The sequence below is a fragment of the Piliocolobus tephrosceles genome, chromosome 10, assembly GCF_002776525.5.
Source record: "Piliocolobus tephrosceles isolate RC106 chromosome 10, ASM277652v3, whole genome shotgun sequence".
In the NCBI taxonomy this organism is placed as follows: Eukaryota; Metazoa; Chordata; class Mammalia; order Primates; family Cercopithecidae; genus Piliocolobus; species Piliocolobus tephrosceles.
In genome coordinates, this window is record NC_045443.1 from 77,777,981 (window position 1) to 77,800,817 (window position 22,837).

Consider the following 22,837-nt stretch of genomic DNA (forward strand, 5'->3'; position numbering starts at 1 on the left):
CTCTCCTTTGACCTTCTGCCATAGTACAAGGCAGGAGAAAAACCCTCACCGGAAGTTAAGTAGATGCTGGTGTCACGCACTTTGAACTTCCCAGCCAGCAGAAGTGTGACTAAATGAACCTTTTTTCTTTATAAACTAACCATTTTCAAGCGTTCTCTTAGAGCAACACAAAATGTACTAAGATACTGGAGGAACATATTTAGTATTTCTAATTTTATTTTCAAACAATGTTATTTTGATACATTGTCTCCATGGTGGCGGCAGATGAAAAAGTGCAAAATTGAGATAATTGTAGCACAGGAATTGTCAGTCATAGGCCTCTTCATTGTGGTCATAAGAAAATGAATTGACTAATAATTAAAGAAAAAGGCAAGGAGGAGTGAAATGCATATTTGGTTTCAGAAAGAAGCTGGTGTTTGCCAGTATAGAAAGTATCTGTGGAAGACTTTGAGGGTGTACAGGTGTGCCTATATTTATTCTTTAGAGATCTATGAGATTTGGTTTGATAGTAAATAGGATAAGAGTTCACTGAAGGCTAAGGATGTGGTTGGTAACTACATTTATCATTATTATTCCTCAAAAGAACTACTAGATGGTCATATTTATCATAAAACTTTTACTTAAAAATAATAGTCACTAAATAATATTTTGCCTGATTGCCTACTTTTTACTTTTAGATTTTAAAGCAGAAATATTTTGAATTTTCATATGATATAAATGTTATATGAGGTGGGGGTTACCTTGCTTTCTAATCCCACTCATTTTTAACAGTTACTGTTTTCAAACTAATTTAAATTTATATGATTGAATTTGATTAGGCTAAATAAATTATGTTAACAGGATTTAAAATGTGTCAAAAATAATGGAACATTTCATTTATAGAAGAAGACATACAGATTTATAGATGGTTGTAAAAGGAAATAAATTTTTTCTTTTTCTTCTTTCTTTCTTTCTTTCTTTCTTTCTTTCTTTCTTTCTTTCTTTCTTTCTTTCTTTCTTTCTGTCTTTCTTTCTTTCTTTCTTTCGTTCGTTCGTTCAAGACAGGGTCTACTCTGTTACACAGGCTTAAGTACAGTGGTCATAGCTCACTGGGACTCAAACTCCGGGCCTCCAGTGATCCTCCCACCTTAGCTTCCTGAGTAGGCATGCCACTACGTTTGGCTAATTATTTTTCTTTTCGGTAGAGACAAGGTCTTGCTCTGTTGCCCAGGCTGGTCTCAAACTCCTGGCCTGAAGCAGTCCTCCCTCCTCAGCCTCCCAAAGTGCTGGGATTATGGGTATGAGTCACTACATCTGACCAGGAAAAAAATACTTTCTGTGGACTAAGTATAAACTTCCATTAAAGAAAAGTGTAAGTTAGTGGGTGATGAAAGAGAAATCTGAGGAAAACAATAGACTTGTGACACATCATCTATGTCACCGGGCCATGTTACAGTCTGAAACCAAAACATGGTGGCTTGATTTACTTTAGTGCCCAGGTTATGAGTGTTATAATACTGTTGATCTTTTTAAGCATGCACTGATAGTGAAGACCAACCTCGCACTGCTGGGGAGATTTGGAATGGGGGCATTGATGAATGTGCTCTATACAAATGTTTGGAGAATGGAAGTATTATTCCTGTAGAACCTGACTGTGATGAAGAGCCCACGCCAGTTTGTGAACGCGAAGCTGAAGTTGTCATGGGCATCATTGATAAATGGACCTGCTGTTCAAAGGAAGTTTGTGGTATGTATGAAGAAGACTTATATTCAATTGATTCCACAAAATATGTTGATATTCTTTGTGAAAAAGCAGAGCATATATAATGCTTTGTATTTAAAAAATGTGGCATAAATGCCATTTTCTCAAAGCAAGTTTTGTTTCATTACAATTTTGTTGAATACATATGAAAAACTGTGGCTATTCACAGTTAATAACATTCAACAAAACATGAGAAGAGAAAAGAACTGGGAATCTTTGATATATGAATCAAGGGTGAAAGGCAATAATAGAAAAACCTCAAAGCTGCTACATTTTCATATATGGCCCATTTTGTTAGCTGAATGGGTTAACTGCAGTGTAAAAACATGCATAATGAGAGTCATTTCCCCTCTTTGAGTTTCCTGCTTTGAGTTAGCAGTCATTTCCCTGCTTTGAGTTGGCAGATTTTAGTTGTGTTCACTAATATTTTAACAGTTTTTCTTATTGACAGGATGTGACACGACTTTGTGTGAAACTACCATCCCAACATGTACAAATAGTCAAAAATTGATTGTTGGCCACAGTCCTCTTTCTTGCTGTCCGCAGTACAAATGTGGTAAGTAATCAATATAGAAAATTAAGAGTGGGGTTCATTGTTTATTCAGAACAGTGGATTAGATTCTCATTCTTTGTGTCTCCAAGACAATGCTTTATTATAAAAGATTGTGGAGTTATCTTGCTAATGTTTTAAATCTGTTATGTATCTTTCATATATATGTATATATATATGATTAAGAACTTTAAGTTATTTGTTACTAAATTCAAAGAGAGGTAAACACTGTGTCATTTATTTTATCATCTCATGCTATACACATTTTCTAATATAATTGTGTTTCTGCAGAATGTGACCCATTGAAATGCCCCAGTATTTCAACACCAGAATGCAGAGAAGACCAATTCATGATTCAAGTTCAACAGGAAGAACCTTGTTGTTTTTCCCCTCTTTGTGGTGAGTATTCTAGAGATAATTTCTTGGAAGAAGAGAAAGGATCTAGGAAAAAATCTCTTATTTGTTGTGAATTTTATGAGACTGTTGGTAAGCAATATTCTGATGTTACAAGAATTCAACTGAATGAGAACTGTTGTAAAGAAAGTATGACATTTTGAATGACTAGACAATCATAATAAATACCTTCCCCCATCAACAAAAACTATATACCTCAGTCAAAATATGACCAAGATTTTTAAATCAAGCTTTTTAAATAATAAGGCCAATACTTAATTTTTTTGAAGAAAAATTTAGCACTGGCTTTCCTCGAAGAACCAACTTGAATAATGAGCTCTGCTAAGACTTTATAATATGTCTTTAAAATTTCATGTCCTGCATATCATGTTTGAGGTATGATGATCTCAAAAAAGAATTGGCAGAAACAAAGGGTAACTGGAAAATGGCTGGAGCTAAATATTCTGCCTGGTGAACTGAACATTGAAATATAAAGAATTCTCTAATTTTTTTAAATGAATTATTATATCCATGATTCCTTGGTGATTAATGTAGGTTTCAGAAGTAGTCAAAACAATTTATTTGCACCAGTTAAGATTGATTGGCTGCAAGTGGTAAAACTGATTGATTCTGGCTAGCTTTAGCACAACCTGTTATTGGAAGAATCTGGGAAAGTAGGATCAAAATTAAGCAGAACAGTCAAGCCCTTGGAAGGAGAGAAACCAGCTGCTCTAGGTAGAGGTCACTAATGATTGAGCCAACTTTATTTTTTTCTTCACTTGATGTGTCTCTATATATGACTCAAATTCCATCCAAAGGGATTCTGATTACTCCTATGTGGGTTGTTTCTACAGAGTGGCCTGGTGATGTGAGGCACCTTTAAAGATAGTCACTCAAAAATATGTGGGTGGTGCATTTTGTCAAGGTCATTCAGAGAGTAGTTACCAAAGTTGGGAGGGCATGCTGAAACAGCCCAAAAGAACAAATGCCTACTACATTTTCATCCCTAAATGAGAGTCATCAATGGTAGTAAATTAAGAAAACGTAAATATAATAAATAAACAAGTGACATTTTGATTCTAATGAGAACAAATTACCTAGGAAATCTGAATGTTCTACCTATCTGATAAGATGGTGTTCTATATGTCACTGTGCTTGGAAAGCATAATGCAATATACTCAGACAGTATTATTGTTTTTATGACCAAATAAGGAGATATACCTTATATTTCTTTTACTATTTTCTTAAACAAAATTGATTTATGTATGGTAATTTAAGCTCATATTATAATTCATGGTTTTTAGCTCAGCTGTGACTTTTGGTTTTTTGTTTCACCTTAGTTTGTGAATCTTGCACCAAACCTGTTCCACTATGTGATGATGGGGAATTTCTCACAGTAGATCTTAATAGCACACACTTCTGTTGTCCTCAGTATTACTGTGGTAAGTGTATATTAACTATTTTAAAATATTTAGATGTGTCCAATGTTTAAGAAGTCCAGTGCATCTTAGTTGGCTGTTACATCAGACCCTTTTTCAAAGTTTTTCATTTGAGCCAGCCTAGCACCAGTACTCTTTTTGTACCTGTTTATATGTCATTTGTTTTATCTTTACCAACAACACATGGCAATCTGGTGGTGGGAGAGGTAGCACTTGGAAAATATGAATCCATGCATTATTGGTAATCGCAGTGAACTAGATGGTAGATAATGAGAAATGGTAACTCTATAAAATCCATCTTTACCCATGTAATTTTTCTTTTTAGTATGTGAGCCAAACCTTTGTCCTATGCCATTACTCAACTGTGCAGAAGATATGAATCTTGTGAAAGAAAATGTATCTGGTCAATGTTGCCCAACATGGCATTGTGGTAACTAATTTTCGTATTTTAAGTTTTCATTATGATAAGTTAATTATTTTGATCAATGTAAATATGTTGATTTTTGCCTTTTAGAATGTAACTGTGAAAACCTTGTTATGCCAACTTGTGAAGTGGTAAGAACACATATTTTGATTGACTTATCATATTTATTTAAATCTGTTTATTTTTCCTTTATCTCTCTCATTTCTAAATTCTTCTCAGAGTTAATAAAATTATCCACATTAAATTGTACTGAAGTAGATTAAAATAATGTGCTCTGATATTAGGAAATAGTCAATAAGTTACATTTTACTTGAGATAGGAAAGTACAATACATTATTTTTTTAACTGCTGATGGAATCTGCTAGTCTTATATCTACTTAAGTTCACTGGTACTAAAATGAAGCAAAATATTGAAAAAAATTATCTTGAGTGGTGTCTCTAATGATTCTTTAAGAAAGTGCGCTAATAATGCCTCTGTTGTAGAGAAGGGGATACAAACATGGAACTACCTGTTTCTTCTTAAGCATTATCTGCGAACATGCAAACCTTATAGAAATTTCAAATATTTAATTTTTAGAAATAGCAAGGATAACTCTGGTGTCACTTATTTAATCCTTAAATGTATCTCATAGTGCTTTACAAGTCTTTGTTTTCTTTAACTATTTATCTTCATGATATGCCGATAAGGCTTGAGAAAGATAATATATTCCTGGCCTTATTTATTAGAGAAGACACGCTTTATTTCACAAAGACAGTTTACTTTTCTTTCTCTTCTCAAACAATGTGTACACTTAGAGAATTCATTCAGAATCTCCAGTTCAAAGCTATATTATGAAGAAGGAATGAGGTACTTTTTAAACTAACAGAACCCCTCCTAGGATGCCACTGTTTTATTTAAAAAGCATTAATCCAACATTTGCTTTAATGATGCTCTCATCTATACTTTACAGAGAATGTTTAAACTTTACAAATAACTTTCATAATAATTCTCTTATTTGATTATTTTGTACACTGTATATACATCTACACAAGAGTAGAATTATGATGCCATGTATTTCTCTAGTCCTTCACAGTTACATAACGTATTCAGTATACTATCTTACTGAATCTTTACCAAGTCAGTACTTTAGCTCATTTTACAAGTGACAGAGATGAAATCCAAGGGAATAAATTATTGACTGAGATTTTCAGGATTCTGACCAAGGATTGCTTTTTGTGTGTGTATGTTTGTGTATTCCCTATTCTTTCTACTCTGCCTTAACTCTTTATTTCCCTTAGAAAATGTAGCCAAGGCACAACTTGAAACAAGAATGAAAGAGAATGTGAGACTGCCTTGTTCTACCTTTCTCTTGCTGTGGCTTGCTTCTCTGATTTGGAATATGAAAATAATAATACCTTATAGACAATAAGCAAATATAATTTAAATGCTTAGTGTCTGACATATAGGAAGGACTCAATCAGTATTAGTTATAAGTATTAGTTTTTTTGAAACATTAAAACTTAAATTTCTTAATTTTTTTCCCCTTTACAAGTCTGACCTAGCCCTTTTCTACTTTCTATCTTTTTTTCTGGGACACATAGGTTTTCTTTCTCTCTCTTTCTCTCTCTCTTTCTCTTTCTTCTTTTCTTTTCTCTTGTCTTGTCTTGTCTTGTCTTGTCTTGTCTTGTCTTGTACTGTCTTTCTTTCATGGAGTGTCTTGTCTTGTCCTGTCTTGTCCTGTCTTGTCTTGTCTTGTCTTGTCTTGTCTTGTCTTGTACTGTCTTTCTTTCATGGAGTCTTGTTCTGTCGCCAGGCTGGAGTACAGTGGTACAATCCCTGCTCACTGCAACCTCTGCCTCCCAGGTTCAAGCGATTCCCGTGTCTCAGCTTCCTGAGTAGCTGGGACTACAGGCATGTGCCACCACACCCAGCTAATTTTTTGTATTTTAGTGGAGACCGGGTTTCACCATGTTGGCCAGGATGGTCTCAATCTCCTTACCTCGTGATCTGCTCACCTTGGACTCCCAAAATGCTGATTTTACTGGCGTGAGCCACCGTGCCTGGCTGAGACACATAGGTTTTCTAAAGGCAAACTAGAAGCATTATACAATCTTTGTGTTTAATTGTTTTTATATTTTATTTACTTATTTTTAAAATTGACAAAGATTGTTTATATTTATTATGTACATGTTAATTTAAAATATGCATACATTATGGAATAGCTAAATTGAGTTAATTAGCACATGCATTACCTCACAACATCATATTTTTTGTGATGAGAACACAGAATCTATTCTCTTAACAATTTTTAAAAATACAATATGTTGTTACTAATGATAGTCATTACATTTTACAATAGATCTCTTGAACTTATTTCTCCTATGTAACTGAAATTTTGCATCCTTTGGCCAACATGTCCTTAAGCCCTACTCCCCCACCCTCAGCTCTGGTAACCACCATTCTACTCCCTACCTTCTATGAGTTCAACTTTTTTAGATTCTGCATATAAATGAGATCATGTGGTATTTGTCTTTCTGTGCTTGGCTTATTTCATTTAACATAATGTCCTCCAGGTTCATCCATGTTGTCTCAAATGACAGGACTTTCTTCTTTTTCAAGGCTGTATGGTATTACATAGTGTATATATACCACAGTTTCTTTATCCATTCATCCTTTGGTGGACATTTGGGTTGATTCCATATCTTGGCTATTGTGAATAGTGCTGCAAGTAAACGTGGGAGTGGAGATATCTCTACAATATAGTGATTTTATTTCCTTTGCATATATACCAAGTAGTAGAATTGCTAGATCATATAGTAATTCTATTTTTAATTTTTTAAGGAACATACATACTATTTTTTGTAGTGACTATGCTAATTTACATTCCCACCAACAGCATGCAGTGTTTCTTTTTCTGCATTTTCACAAACACTTGCTATCTTTTGTCTTCTTGATAATGACCATTTTAACAGGTATGAGGTGATATTTCATTATGGATTTAATTTGCATTTCCCTGATTACTAATATTAAGCATTTTAAAATATATTTATTGGCCATTTATATGTTTTCTTTTGTAAAATGCCTATTCAGGCCCTTTGCCCATTTTAAAAATCAGTTTATTTGTTTTTCTTGATATTGAGTTGTTTGAGTTTTTTATTTATTTTGGATATTAACCCATTATTAGATATATAGTTTGCAAATATATTCTCTCACTCTGTAGGTTGTCTCTTCACTCTGTTGATTGTTTCCTTTGCTGTGCAGCAGGTTTTTAGCTTGCTATACTCCCATTTGTATATTTTTCTTTTGTTGTCTCTACATTTGGATTCACAGCCAAAAAACTCATTGCTGAGACCAATATCCTGGAGCTTTTCCTCTATATTTTCTTCTAGTGGTTTTATAGTCTCAAGCATTACAGTTAAGTCTTTAATCCCCTTAGAGTTAATTTTTGTGTGTTGTGTGAGATAAGGGTCTAATATAATTTGTCTGCATGTGGACATGCCATTGTTCCAGCATCATTTATTGAATAGACTATCCTTTTCCCATTGTTTGTTCTTGGTAACTTTGTCAAAAATTAATTGGTCATAATGCAGGGATTGATTTCTGGGTTCTCTAATCTGTTTAATTGGTCTATGTGTCTGTTTTTATTCTGGTACCATGCTGTTTTGATTACTGTAGCTTTGTAGCACATTTTGAAGTCAGGTAGCATGATGCTGCCAGCTGTGTTCTTTTTGCTCAAGATCACTTTGGCTATTTGGTGTCTTTTGTGGTTTCAAGCAAATTTGAGGATTGTTTTATCTATTTCTGTAAAAAATGTCACCGGAATTTTGACAAGGTTTGCATTGAATCTGTAGAGCAATTTGAGTAGTATAGATATCTTAACAATAAAATTTGGGGAGCACATTAAAACTTAATTTCTTAAATTACTTTATTATAATTGATTACAAGTTAAACATGATGCTCAGAATGTTAATCGCATTATAGAGATCATTATGAAGAAGTTTCCAGAGATAGCGACCATCAAGAAAAACTTAGAAGAATGTGATAGGTTAAAAATAATGGATGAAAGCAGCTGAACTATTTCAGACAGGGGCTAATAGAAACAGAAGTAAATTCACAAAGGTATGAGGTAATAGTTGTATGCTGAAGAATAATAACCATAACACCCTCTCTCTCGCCTGGAGAAAGAGCTAACTGAAGGAAGAATGAGAGATAAAAATCTACACAAATTGGTATATTTGGGGAGGGCTTTATTTTTTATTTTTATTTTCTAGAGACAGAGTCTGGCTCTGTTGCTTAGACTGAAATGCAGTGGCACAATCATAGCATCACTGAACTCCCAAGCTCAAGTGATTCTTCCACCTTGGCCTCACAAAGTGCTAGTATTACAGGTGTGAGCCACTGCACCTGGCCAAGAGGGCTTTAAAGGCAAGGCTGAGGAATGCAGATTTGATTTATTCATTTATTATTTTCATTTTTTATTCAACCAACATTTGTTGAAGATCAGTTATGGGCAGTCATCATGCCAGACACTTGAAAAAGCACAGTCCTACCCTGAGCAGTTCCGTGCAAACTTTATGTGATAGGAGATGGAAAGAGTCCTGCATAGGATGAAAGTTATGAAGAAAATGGTGTTTGAGGGAGATGTTTCTATTTATGCATAGCAGGATATGAGCACTAAAACATTAGTGGTCAGGAAATCAGCAAAGAGACTGGTGTAGCTGCTCATCAATGAACATCTTGGTATTGTGAGGTTGGTGTGAATTTAGGAGGGCAAAATGAAAGACTTTGGCCTTTTGTAACAAATTGAACAAATGTATTGGTTGGGAGAAGAGGGGAGAGAGAGAGAGAGAGAGATTAAAAAACTTTAAGATTTCAAGCCTTGCACACCAAGAGTCCAAGATTACTGGGTCCTTGAACAAACATTACGATGGCCAGTGGAGCAGCTGAGAGTAGAAGTCCTAGTATTTGACTTGTAACCAGCCTCATACAGAGCTCCTTTTTTTTTTTTTTTGGCCTGGAAAAGGCAGCATAACATCTTGAGTCATTTCAATAGCTTCTAATGTAACAAGAAAAACATAACCTTTCCTCGTATGGGATTTTATACTTCCTGTGTTCTAGACCCTTTGAAGCTTTTTGGGGTAGCAGTCTCTATGTGCATTCATTAACCTTGGTCTGGTTGTGACCTTAGCTCTGTATTTTTTTTCCTAGTGGATTTCTACCAGTCTCTACTTTCTCTTTTCTTGTGCTAGATGCTGGCCCATCTAGCTGATTTCCCTCCCCAGCATTTGTGCTAGATGCTGGCCCATCTAGCTTATTTTCAACTCAACCCTCAATGTCTGAATATTAATTGTGAATCATATTTTGACATTCACTATTCCAAGCATTTTTAAATGATTATTATATTATTGGCACTGTGCTAGACACACAGAACATAACTAGTAGCTTTAATATCCTTGAACATCTTACCCAAATATACATAACCCTCCATCCATGATGATTTAGTTTTAACATTCGTGGCTTTACACAAGTGTTTATCTGATTCATTGTTCCTAAGTACTCAGTCTGAATAATGGCTAATGTTTGTTTCAGTGACTAAGGTGATTTTTAAAAATATCACGTTAGTTCATTCACATAGACAAATGTAATTCAACCTGAAAAGTGTATGTTAGGCCTTTGCAATTTTTTAAAATAATAACTTTATTGACATAAATTCACATAACATACAATACATCCATATAAAGTATACAGTTCAGTGGCCTTTAGTATATTCACTGAATTGCACAACCTTCAAGACAATCAATTTTAGAAGAATTTCACCAAACCAAAAGAAACCCTGTACCTACAGCAGTCATTCCTCTTTCCTTTCCAGACTCTCCAGCCCTCAGAAATCTCTACTTTCTGTCTCTCCATGTATTTCTGTTCTTGGTATTTCCTATAAAAAGAATGGTATAATATGTGGTCTTTGTGTCTGGCTCTTTTCACTTAGCATAATATTTTCAAGGTTAATCCATGTTGTTGCATATGTCACTACTTCATTCCTTTTGTTGTTAATAATATTCCATTGCATGGATACACCTTGATATTTATCCAAATAAGATATACAGATGACCAATAGCACATGAGAAGATGCTTAACATCATTAAGTATCATTTAAATACAAATCAGAACTATAGTGAGATACCACTTCACATCTTGCCCGAATATACATAACCCTTCATGTATATTAACCCATTATATTAACTCACTAAAAAGACAAAAAATAACATATTTACAAGACTGTGGAGAAATGGAAACCCTTATACACTACTGGTGGCAATGTAAAATGGTGCAGCTGCTTTGGAAAACACCTTGGCTATTACTCAGAAAGGTAAACATAGACTTATTATATAGCACAACAATTTCACTCCTAAATATGTACTGATGAGAAATGAAAACATATGTCTACATAAAAACTTATACTCGAATGTTCATAGCAGCACTCTTCATAATAGTCCAAAGTGGAAGCCCCCTAAAGTGATTTCGCTGCAGACTGTACAGGAGAGGGACATTCATTTGGGAGTAAAAACTACTATATTTTTTCAGGTAATATTTAGGATTGGTAGACCAATCAAAGAGGTATTTCCTCTTGGTAAAATTGGCAACTTAGAATAAAAGCATAATTGATTATGTGGATAAGATCTCAAAGGAAATGAGCATGGAAGAGAAGGATAGAAGATTTAAGCCTAAGCTCGAGGAAACAGAGTTAGCATTATGGCTTTAACTATTAAAAAACAGGTACATATGTTACCTAAAAGAGTTAGTGTCTTTTTAAAATCTTTGGAGTAGTCATGCACTAGGAGAATTCGATTTATTATTATTTTTAACTCCATTATTCAAACATTTATTTCCAGTCCCATTGGAATTGTCTAATGACTAAAGTCCTAAAATATCAAATGAATTAGTGTTCATAAAACTACTTTACAACTTATAAGGCCCTATAAAAAGCAAAACATTATTAGCTTATGAGGGAAAATGCCTTTTATGTGAATTTATTGGCGTCATTTATTTGTGTCAAGAATAAAATTCATTTTATTACTGATGTCATACGAAAATTAAATGCATCCAGGAAAAGTTGATGCTTTAAATACAATTCTTGAAACTTTAAGCCTGGTCCTGTATTTGGTGGGAAGAATCTCTGTCAGTCCTGATAGGGCAAAGTTTGAATATCTGTCATAGTAACAATGTACTAACAGCAAAAGGCTCTATAGCACTTTCTGTGTGTCAGTCCTATTCTAAACTCTTTACATATATTGATCCGTTTATTTCTCTCAACAATCCTAAGAGGCAGGCAGTATTATTATCTCCATATTGCAGATGAAGGAAGTGAGGAGCAGATTGATTAAGTAATGTGCCCTAAATCAAAAAGTTAGTAAGTTATGGAGTCAGGATTGGTGCAAAGGCAGTTCCATTCCTAAGACTGTGCTATTAACCACTATACTATACTTGTGTTGCTGTTGTATATATTATAGGAGCCTTGTGCAGATGCAGACATCAGAGCCCTGGGCTGCCTCGGTAGAGCAGGTCAAGAACATTTCCATGAAGCAAAGTTCCCAGGGTTGGCAAATATTGTCTTTGATTGCCCTACAGAAGCTCAGAATCAAACAATATGATTTTAAAAAGTGTATGACTGTGTGATAAGGAACTTATTAGATGCTATCACTGAGTATGTATGTGTGTCTATATATATATATAATTTTATATATATGTAATATAATAATATAATAAGCTAAATGATAAGTAATAGTAGTTTATTTCCAATAGGGAGAATTTACTGCAATAGACCATAACTTCCAGAGTGATTGTGGATGCATACAGTATCTCTGTGGTAACTATGTCTTTTATAACTTTTAAATTATAAATGAATATCAGTAGTATCTGTTTTTCACTATTAACAAGTTAAAAATCTCATTTTTGAGACACATATTATACATTTTAAGCCATTTGCCAGTATTTGAGTATAAAAATGCATTATTATGTTTCAATTTCCTCTTCTGTAATATCTCTAAATATTCTGAGAATGGAATAACAGAACAGAAATATAAATATTTTTTCAGAGGCCTCAGCGAATTTTAAAGTTGTCATTAGGCTCTTTTTAATATGTCTATATTTAATTTAAAAATATAGACATCTAAAGAGTATGAAGTTATGCTCATTATATTATTATTATTAGTAGTATATTTTTATTAAGACAGGGTCTCACTCTGTTACCCAGGCTGGAGTATAGTGGCTCCATCCCAGCCCACTATAGCCTCGAACTTCTGGGCTCAAGCAATCCTTCCGCCTTAACTGCCTGAGTAGCTTGTACTACAGACATGCACCACCACACTCAGCTTTTTTTTTTTTCTGGAAATGGGGTCTTGCTATGTTGCCCAGGCTGGTCTCAAACTTCTGGTCTCTAGCAATCCTCTTGCCTTGACCTCACGAAATGCTGGGATTATAGGTATGAGCCACTGTGCCTGACCAAGAACTCATATTCCAAAGTTGCTATAAAATATGGATTTTGAAGGAAGTTCAATCAGTAAACAGCAGTTGATTTTACAGATAAATTTTTATTTTATGTTAAGAAATAGTGTACTACATTTTTAAGTAAATATTGGGTTATTAAAATATGTAAATGTGAAAATCTTCATTAGTTTTTAAAAATTGGCACATCAGAATGACAACATAAACTCAAATATAAGCTCCAATGATGGATTAGTAATAAACTCAACAGTATATTTTCTTATTGACTGTTTTTTTCTGTTTTAGAAAAGGATGATGTGTGTGTATTTCAAGAAGCATCAGTATTGAATCCTGGACAATCCATGATAAAATATTTGGAAGAAGACTTTTGTTATACTATAGAGTGTCTGGAAGAAAAAGATAACCATACAGGCTTTCACACTCTGAATTTTACACTGGTGAATTGTTCAAAAAAATGTGATGTTGTAAGTATTCTTTGTAAGTTATTCTGGTGAGAGTTAATACATTCAAAAATGGCAGAGTTATAGAATTAGAAATGGTGAGTACTCCATTAGTTAAAAATAAACATTGTATAGTTCTTCAATAGTCTACTATTTTGTAATGTATCTATAAAACATAGACTTTCACTTTCCTGTGCTTAACCTTGAACTTCAGGAGTCTTATTATATACAGCTTGCCAGGTTGCCTTACCTGAGGTTGTTACACCTGCTTGATGAATTTGGCTGTTAGAAGTAAAGGTTAACATCTATCTCACTTCTAATATAACCATGTAAAGTCAATCATTATTGGAAACCTCTCATATTCAACCTTAGAAATTCTTACAATTGTCTGGAGAGAGCTTGTAGTTATGTTTGGAAGAAATAACTCTCCAGAAGTAATTCATTAAAATATTGATATGGTGTTGCTAATCTAGTATCATTATATGCAGCACCAGGTATATACTCCATCCCCAAGTGATTATGATTGTTGTGGTATCTGCAAAAATGTATCCTGCAAATTCCAGATGGAAAATGGAACATCAGTTGTATACACGGTATGTTTCATGGACAGTAATGCTCTGTGCTATTTTCTGAAGGAGGTGTTCTTGATTCAAAGTTTGGAAAATGTGCCCCACACACACTGCACTGCATACAGCAAACACAGTACACCTACATCACACAAGCCACAGTTACATTTGTTACATTTTAAAGTATCTGATAATTTATGTTGTAAAGAAAAATGCTTAACTTGTGACCCAAATTTATTTTGTCATATATCTTCACTCCTTTTTTCTAGATGTAAGGAATAGGCTTTGAGAAATGCTGATTGCAAAGGAAAGGAACAATTAATACTTTTGTGTGACAGCTAATTTTCGATTTCAGATAAATTACATATTACTGTTTCCTGAATTTCAACATTTACAGATCTTTTCTAATTGAGTTTCACAGAAGACCTTAAACTATACATAAAATTAGAATATAAGACAAGAAAGTAGTCAAGTTCATCAGAATTCTTTACTGATCTGTAAGGAATCTTCAAGCCAAAGTTTGACTACTACTACTATTTTTTTTTTTTTTTGCAAATTCCAAAAATATAATTCTACCTCTTAAAGCAAATTAACAGAGGTATCAACAGATTAGCATATATATAATCTATCACAAAGATAGAATTCTTTGGATTAGACAATTGACATTTTTCTAACCAATATATATTTATGTACAAAAATACACTAGATTTGGTGAAAAAGTAGTGTCAAGGAAGAAATATATATATATATATATATGTATGTATAATACACACGTATATTTTTATTATGTTCAAATCAGTATTGGTTCCTTCACCCTTTCTTTTTAAAAATAAATACTTCATTTGGTTGCAAATGACATTTATAAATTTAACTCATGAATTTCTCAGCTTTGACTTAATTAAATATGCAAACAAATTAGAAACACATTTTTTTAAATGCAAAAGGAAAAATACCTGAATCCAATGAGCTTATTATGTTTAAAAATATCTAAGAGCATATAATGTAAGGTTTCATGTCTTTAAAGTGCCTTCTCCTTTCCCAAACTGTCTTCATTACTGCTGAAAATCCTTTAAGATTATAAGTATAGATTGGCCTAATACTTGATTAAACAAAAAGCCTATGTTGTACCAGGTTAAATGGTTGACTATTTAGGACATGCTTACACTTTCCTTAAATGGTTTTAAGAGTGTGACGGTGACTGTTCATCTGAAAATAACCACAAAGTGTCAACATCCTGATTCAGAACAAGGGTAGATGTTTGAATCTCCAGTAGTAGTAAGGATGGAGTGGCAATAAAAAAACCTTATGATACAAAGTGTTTGCTTGTACAGAACTAAGTCAATTTGTCCAGCACCATGGAAAGTAACTTGAGATTCAAAAATGTAGCCTTCTGCATCATAGCTGGCAGCCTGGTCTGATGTATAAATTTATCAAGAGAATGGCCTTAATTAATTTAAGGTAAAATCTATGAGAAATTGAGAAGGCCTAGAACAACACACCCTCCACCGTGGTCAATCTTCTTAAAGTAGAATAAAATGAAAAAGAGATGTATTTTCCATCTCTTTTATTAATTTTCCTTTTTGCCTAAGTGATGAGGTAATGCTGACATTAACTACTTTCATTTTTTAAATGTGAGTTATAAAATAAAAATATAGATTAACAATTATTTCAGCTGACTTTACTTTTAAATAGAAATTCTGAAATCAAGAATGAAACAGTTATTATATTTAAATACTTCTTGAAAGAATAGGGATAAATTTTTAAATAATGTAAGGTATGCACAATTAGAACAACAAGCCAATAAACACTGTCATTTAAATATTTCTTTAAACTTTTTGGCGATCAGGGAGTAGAAGGAAGAATAAACACATCTCAAGAAAGGAGGTATATAAGTAATAAGATTTGTTGTTTTATAATTAGTGAGAAAATATTAGAGCAAGACCTTTGACACTTAGTTAAATTAGATAATTTTGTAGCAGAAACAGATACCTATTTGCTTCTTCATTCTCTATTGTTTTATTTCACATTTACCTCGCAGTTCTAGTATGAAACCTAGCATATACAAACACACGATACATGTGTATGTATTTTTTATCATTTTAGATAAGTATACACCATGCATGTATATTTCTAATTATTTTATAATTACATAATACATGTTTATGTAATGTCTATTACATACACATGCATTTCTAATCATTTTAGATAAAATAAATTTAAAGTCATTTTCAGATGGAACATTTTGTGTCACAAGAAGCCTCTGCATCTTGATTTGATTTTTTATTCAATAGAGTAATATTGTACTTAAGAAATACAGCAGATTTTAATATGCTAAATAGTAACTTTCTTTTTATTTTTTAGGAAGGGAGTACCTGGCACTATAACTGCACCACATATGAATGTATTAAAACTGATGAAGGGGCAATAATTCTGAACTACACTATGGTCTGTCCCCCTTTTAATGAGACTGAATGCAAAATGGTTTGTACTTTGTTATATCTAAGAAAATTTAGATAATTATGTAATTAGAAAATTTATATAATTTAGAAAAGATACATTAATATTGTCTAAGGTCATACTTACATTGTGGCTTATACATAATGGTTAATGTGTTATTTTCATGAATAAATAAAAGCTCTGTTCTGTTTTTCCCATTTGAAATTTTGAGTTACATACAGTGTTCCAGATAATTCTGACTATCTTTGAATAGATACTTTGCAATCATTGGGTTTTTATCTATAGATCCAAAGATTATTGAAAAATCATTTGATCAGCAGACTTGGACTTCCCTTTAATATGGATTAATAAGCTAAGGAATCAGAGCTTGGGAAATTTTCTTTCTTAAACAAACAGTGAGATTTATGATGTCATTCAACTTTAATGCATACTGGTCTATGTAATGTTTGCCTTAGCTTTTCTGGTCACAGGCCACTGAAAAATTTAGTACAAGTCACAAGATTGCCTATTCTTAAGTTTTGCTCTATAACTTTCCCTATTCTCTCAGAGAAGAGTTTACTGGGAGAGTAGATTTGTGAACGTGATATAATTTTTATTTTGCAAGATTTTTGTAGCTTTATTTATTTAGACAATAATAATTCCTAATGAAAACTAAGCTTTGTTCTGTTGTATAGCGAAATAGTACAGTCTAGTCTCTTTGACATTTTTTTTCAGGATGTACCTTTTCAATGATGATGGCTGGCTGGCTAGCTAGATATAACATGTACTAAAGTCACAGAATTTCTGTCCTGGAAAAAATTTGGGCATCATCTTGTTTCACAGACTAATATTTATAGAGTAAATCATTCTCTTATTTCAACTGCAGTTAGCAGGTTGCTAAAGCAATCAGTAATTCTTGTAAAAGTTTAGTCTTAGACGAGAGTCCTTCCAAGGAAGGAAATATTTTTTCATAATAAACTATTAAAGAAAAAGATGTACAATTTTAGCATTCAGTTATATTCAGAAACTCAAGTCAAATGGAAGTGGTTTAGGTTACTTCAAGGAGTTGAAAATATATAATGGTCATTATTTAGAATAGCTGTTATTATTTTGTTTTAATAAAAATATTTTGTGGCATTTAAAGTGTCCTTTTAAGTAGAATAATCCTTTTACACTCTTTTCCATAGTACCAATGTATAATGTATTTTTAAGCAAACTATCTACTCCAGATTTTAAAAACAATTTTTTTTAGTAATAGTTAAATTCCAATTATTTTTCTATAAAGACTTTGTGATATTTGATAAAAATTTTAGAAAAGTTAGTTTTCTTGTTCTAGTATAAGAGAATATGGATGAACACCATATTCTTGGACTTTATTCATTTTTTCTCTTTCTAGAATGAAGGGATTGTGAAGCTTTATAATGAAGGCTGTTGCAAGATCTGTAAGTGAGAGCATATTCCATGCATTTACTTATAGATTAGTTTTAATTGCTCATAGTGAGTATGTTTTTTCTCACAAAATTCAATTCCTATGATGCAAAGTGGAAAACAAATTTTATAAAGTGTTTTTGTATCATATGTTTTTTGTATCATATGGTTAATAATTTTATAAATTAGTCTTTAACTTCTGGAGTGTAAAGAAAGTGTTTTAGATTTAGATCAATTTTAATTTAAATATTAAATTTTTATTGTGGCATATTACAAATGGTATTTCATAAGATTTCAGTGTATTTAAAATTGAAAAATGTCTTGTGATCATATTTGTTTGAACCATGCTGAACTTACACAAACAAGTAGATTACAGTTAAAATGGCATTGTGACTCCAAAAACAACATATGGGGTGCAGTACTTTTCAAACCTGCTTGAACAAGTATATAGTTTTATACAATAAATTTGGATAATATCATTTTAGTAAATAATATTTATATCCTTTTCATAAAAGTTCTCATAGTTGTTTTCATAATTAAAGCTATCTGAATGCAATTTTTTTATTAACTTGGATTATAAGGTTTATTTCATAGTAATTTTTTTTTATGAGACAGAGTTTTGCTCTATTGCCCAGGTTGGAGTGTATTGGCATGATCTCAGCTCTCTGCAACCTCTGCCTCCTGCGTCCAAGCAATTCTCATGCCTCAGCCTCCTGAGTAGCTGGGATTACAGGCATGTGCCACCACACCCGGCTAATTTTTATATTTTTAGTAGAGATGGGGTTTCAGTGTTGGCCAGGATGGCCTCAAACTCCTGGCCTCAAGAGATCTGCCTACCTCATTCTCCCAAAGTGCTAGGATTACTATTTCATAGTAATTTTGAATATTTTTAAGGACTGAATAATTTGAATAATTTTAAGTGGGTTATCCATGAAACCACATTTAGTTTTCCTTTTAAAAGTGTTTATGAATTTATCTCAATATAAAAATGGAAATTTTGAGAAAATTGGCATAGACAGTAATTTTAAAATTTAGAGAAGCTTTTGGGAAAGGGGCACAACAAAGTTCAATTTAATACCATGCTGTAATCACAGCACTTTGGGAGGCCAAGGTGAGTGGATCACGAGGTCGGAAGATTGAAACCATCATGGCCAACATGGTGAAACCCTGTCTCTACTAAAAATACAAAAATTAGCTGGACATGGCAGCACATGCCTGTGATTCCAGCTACTTGGGTGACTGAGGCAGGAGAATCACTGAACCCGAGAGGTGGAGGTTGCAGTGAGCCAAGATCATGCCACTGCACTCCAGCCTGGTGACAGAGCAAGACTCTGTCTCCAAAAAAAAAAAACAAAACAAAAACAAAAACAAGCAAACAAACAAAAACAAAAAACCATGGTATAGGGCCAGATTCTTAGATATGAACTGACATGCCTCTTGAGAAAGATTTCTGAATTTCTTTCATGAAAGACTAAATCCCATAAATATGTAAGAGTAGTCTTATATTTTTAGATCCATAGAGTCATATTGAACAGAATATTAGAAAGTATTAAAGTATTAATACAAATAATGTGTAATATATACTATCTATGTACAATATATAATAAGTAATATGTTATAATTTATTCCCCCCAAAATCCAATGGAATAGGTTCTGACATTATCTTGATTTTCTGCTTAGTGGGGTTAAATAATTTGTTCAAGTCATACCTCTTATGAGTGATAATGCTAGGAATCTACTGCGGGCCTGATTTCACATCCTGCTTCTTAACTCTTCATGGTATTCTGGAACATTGCCAGGACAAGTTTTAGGAGAGGGCAGAGACTGAATGATGAGCTCTGCTGAAGTGGCAGGGCTAGAATGACTGAATTTTTATTTACATAATGTCTAAAAAGCCAAATTCAATGCACACCTGCACATTGACAACAAGCAAAAAAGTCCAACATAGGATGGCCTGACATCTAATTTGTTATTATATTAGTTTGTGGGGCTGCTGTAACAAACCAAAAAGTGGTTGAAATAGAAATTTTTGGAGATTAGAACTCCAAAACGAAGATGTCAGCAGGGCTGGTTCCTTGGAGGGATTGTGAAAGAGAGATCTGCTCCAAACCTCTTTCCTCGGCATGTAGATGGCCATCTTCATGCTCACATGGTGTTTTCCCTGTATGTGTGTCTGACTCCAGATTTCCCCTTTTTACATGAACACCAGTAATACTGAATTAGCAACCCCTAATGATCTCATTTTTGCTCAATTATCCCTGCAAAGATTGTGTGTCCAAATAAGATCACATTCTAAGATACACAGGTATTTTAAAAGACACAATTCAACTCATGATAATTATATTGGGAAGACTTTTAGGGATAATATAATATCACCTAGATATTTTTAATCACTAAGGCTTTAATTATATACACACTGATTACAAACATTCTGTTCATTAGAAATAAGCATGTTTTCATTCAGAATTCTTTAAATCAAATATAAACTAATATGAATCAAATAGTCATTGTATCAGGAACTCAAGGAATGAAATTTAACTTTAGAATATGAGGAAATTTAAGATTTCACTATTTTTTTAATCTTCTTCTTCAGAGTCTAGACTCTTCCTTAGGTATGAGATGCAGGAATAGAGTCACATGGCAATGTTAAGGCCCTGGCTTCTGTATCCCTATGTTAATTATTAGAGAAGTGAGTATATTTATGATAACTCAGGGAAGACAGGGGTATATCTCTGTGACTAATCATATGAATGACCAGTATTAGCTGCCACACATTGACACTCTATTAAGCACATTGCTGACAGGACCACACGTAATCCTCACCACAGTTCTGGGAGATAGGTATGTTTTCCCTACAGATGAGAAATAGAAGGTTCAGAGAGAAGCCGATCACACTATTCAATAATAAATTTAGGTCTGTCCAGTATCTGGGCCCAGGATCTTTCAACTCTGCTAAGTTCTTTGAACTTGCAGAATAATAACAAGCCACTTCAGTTTCTCTCATCTGATGTGAAAGGACTCGTAATGTAGTTTCTGCTGGCCTATTTGAAAACCCTTTTCTGCTGCCTTTGCTTTCTGAAGACCAGGCTATGTTGAAGAGATTGTGGAGGTTGGATACTATCATAGGTTGGATATTATTGAATAAAATGTTTTACAATAAAGTTTTTGAGGGATGAATTAGAAATACCTCTTGGTACAAACAAACTCAGCTAACAATAAATTAATGCTTCCCCAGTTTCATTTATGGAATGAATTAACTTGTTGGCTTTTTATTGGGTGCCTACATAATGACCATCTTTTTAACCACGGGGTCCATAATAGTGAATGAAGCAATATCTGCATGGAGAGTGCTCATTATCAAGAAGGGGAAGAAATGCCAAACTCATAAATGTATTCTAATATGTCACTTAGTGATGAGTGGTATATAGAAAAATAATGCAGAATAAAAGGAATGGAGAATGAGAGGGGCTGGGTTGCTAGCTTAAGTGGGGGCTCAGAAAATGCCCTGATGATGAGGCGTCATTTGAGTAGAGACTTGAGTGTCCTTGGGAAGCCACCCAGATGGTGAAGAGTGTTCAAAGTGGAGGAAATAGCAAAATGTGGCTGTTGCACAGAAAGTGAGAGGAGGAAGGTGATAGAAAGAAGAGGGTGAGGCATCTTATAGGTCATGGTAAAGATGATTTTTTTCCTTGACTATTCTTATTCTTGAACTTACATAAGAATGGAAGGGCTAAGGAAATAATCACTGAGTGAAAGCACCATAAGGGGCAGAACAGCCTGCACTCAACCAACAGCACTGAGCCTTGAGTCACACCATGAACAAGAGATCAGTGAAAAGAGAGAGAACCAGCATAAGAGACTGAGGAGCAATGGGGGAGAAAGGATGAAAACCAAAGCAGGTGAGCTCAGGAAGCCAAGTGTGGAAGGTATATTAAGGAGGACAGAGTGATAGACTGGGTCAAATGCTGCTGAGAAGTCAAATAGGATGAGAACTGAGAGATGATCTTGAAATTTAGCAATTTGGAGGTCATGAGTGACCTTGAGGACGGTAATTCTTCAGTCAATCTTAGCTACCCATCTCTCCTTCAAGCAGAGTAGCTTAATCTGTATCTATTTTACATGTTGAGGTTGTTTTAAATAAGGATTTCATGGCAAACTGTATTTGATAATTGGGATATAAGTTCACTCTTTTGTAAATAAGGAAACTCAGCAGGATAATTCAGTGATTTTCCTAAAGTGACAAAGCAAGTTGGAATAGAGAGAACCTTGGTTTTTGCATCTTGATTCAGAGATTACATCCACTATCATACATCATTAAATACAGATGCTTGCATATAATAGCAAGTGATAATCCATCACACACACAGACACATATTAAGATACTATGAATGCATACAAAGTGTTTTCATCTGAAATTATAAAAGACCATTTCAGAACCATAAATTCAAGTATGACTCATCCATACATTTCAATATGGTTGGTAAGTGATTCTATTAAAATGTTGCATTATTTTATGTTAATGTCCATTAAGATAATGTGGCTTTAAATCTCTCAATTTTTATTTTAAAATTGATGTATATATGTAGTTATGCATTAATTACATATGTGTATATCTGCTTATACACTTTATGGTTCATTCCAAAAATAATTTTAAGCACATATATGCCACACACAGGTTGATGTTAGCATTATTACATGTGTGGAATATTTCTGATTTCTAATTATGATAATTATTCTAAGATAATAAGATATAAAGTGTATATTAAGTGTAAAGCTTATAAGAAAATATATAGAAATCTATAAGAAAATATAAGAAAATCTATTTAGAAGGTGCAAATAAATATTGCACATTAAAATGTAAGAGGAAAATTTTAAGTATCTTTCAATACTGGAATATATATAAATGCACCAATTTTCAATTGTAAATATATTCATATG

General features: G+C 33.3%; 1 protein-coding gene across 1 annotated transcript in view; it reads left to right on the forward strand.

Annotated features, from left to right (window-relative positions):
• OTOGL (otogelin like) overlaps positions 1 to 22,837 on the forward strand; it is a 239,565-nt gene that overhangs the window by 214,850 nt on the left and 1,878 nt on the right. The window contains exons 47-57 of the mRNA XM_023219423.1: positions 1,514 to 1,726; positions 2,193 to 2,297; positions 2,583 to 2,690; positions 4,025 to 4,126; positions 4,449 to 4,553; positions 4,638 to 4,678; positions 12,328 to 12,391; positions 13,315 to 13,493; positions 13,958 to 14,062; positions 16,397 to 16,516; positions 17,868 to 17,913. Coding sequence (XP_023075191.1) covers positions 1,514 to 1,726; positions 2,193 to 2,297; positions 2,583 to 2,690; positions 4,025 to 4,126; positions 4,449 to 4,553; positions 4,638 to 4,678; positions 12,328 to 12,391; positions 13,315 to 13,493; positions 13,958 to 14,062; positions 16,397 to 16,516; positions 17,868 to 17,913 — 1,188 coding nt within the window. The remainder of the gene's footprint in view (positions 1 to 1,513; positions 1,727 to 2,192; positions 2,298 to 2,582; positions 2,691 to 4,024; positions 4,127 to 4,448; positions 4,554 to 4,637; positions 4,679 to 12,327; positions 12,392 to 13,314; positions 13,494 to 13,957; positions 14,063 to 16,396; positions 16,517 to 17,867; positions 17,914 to 22,837) is intronic.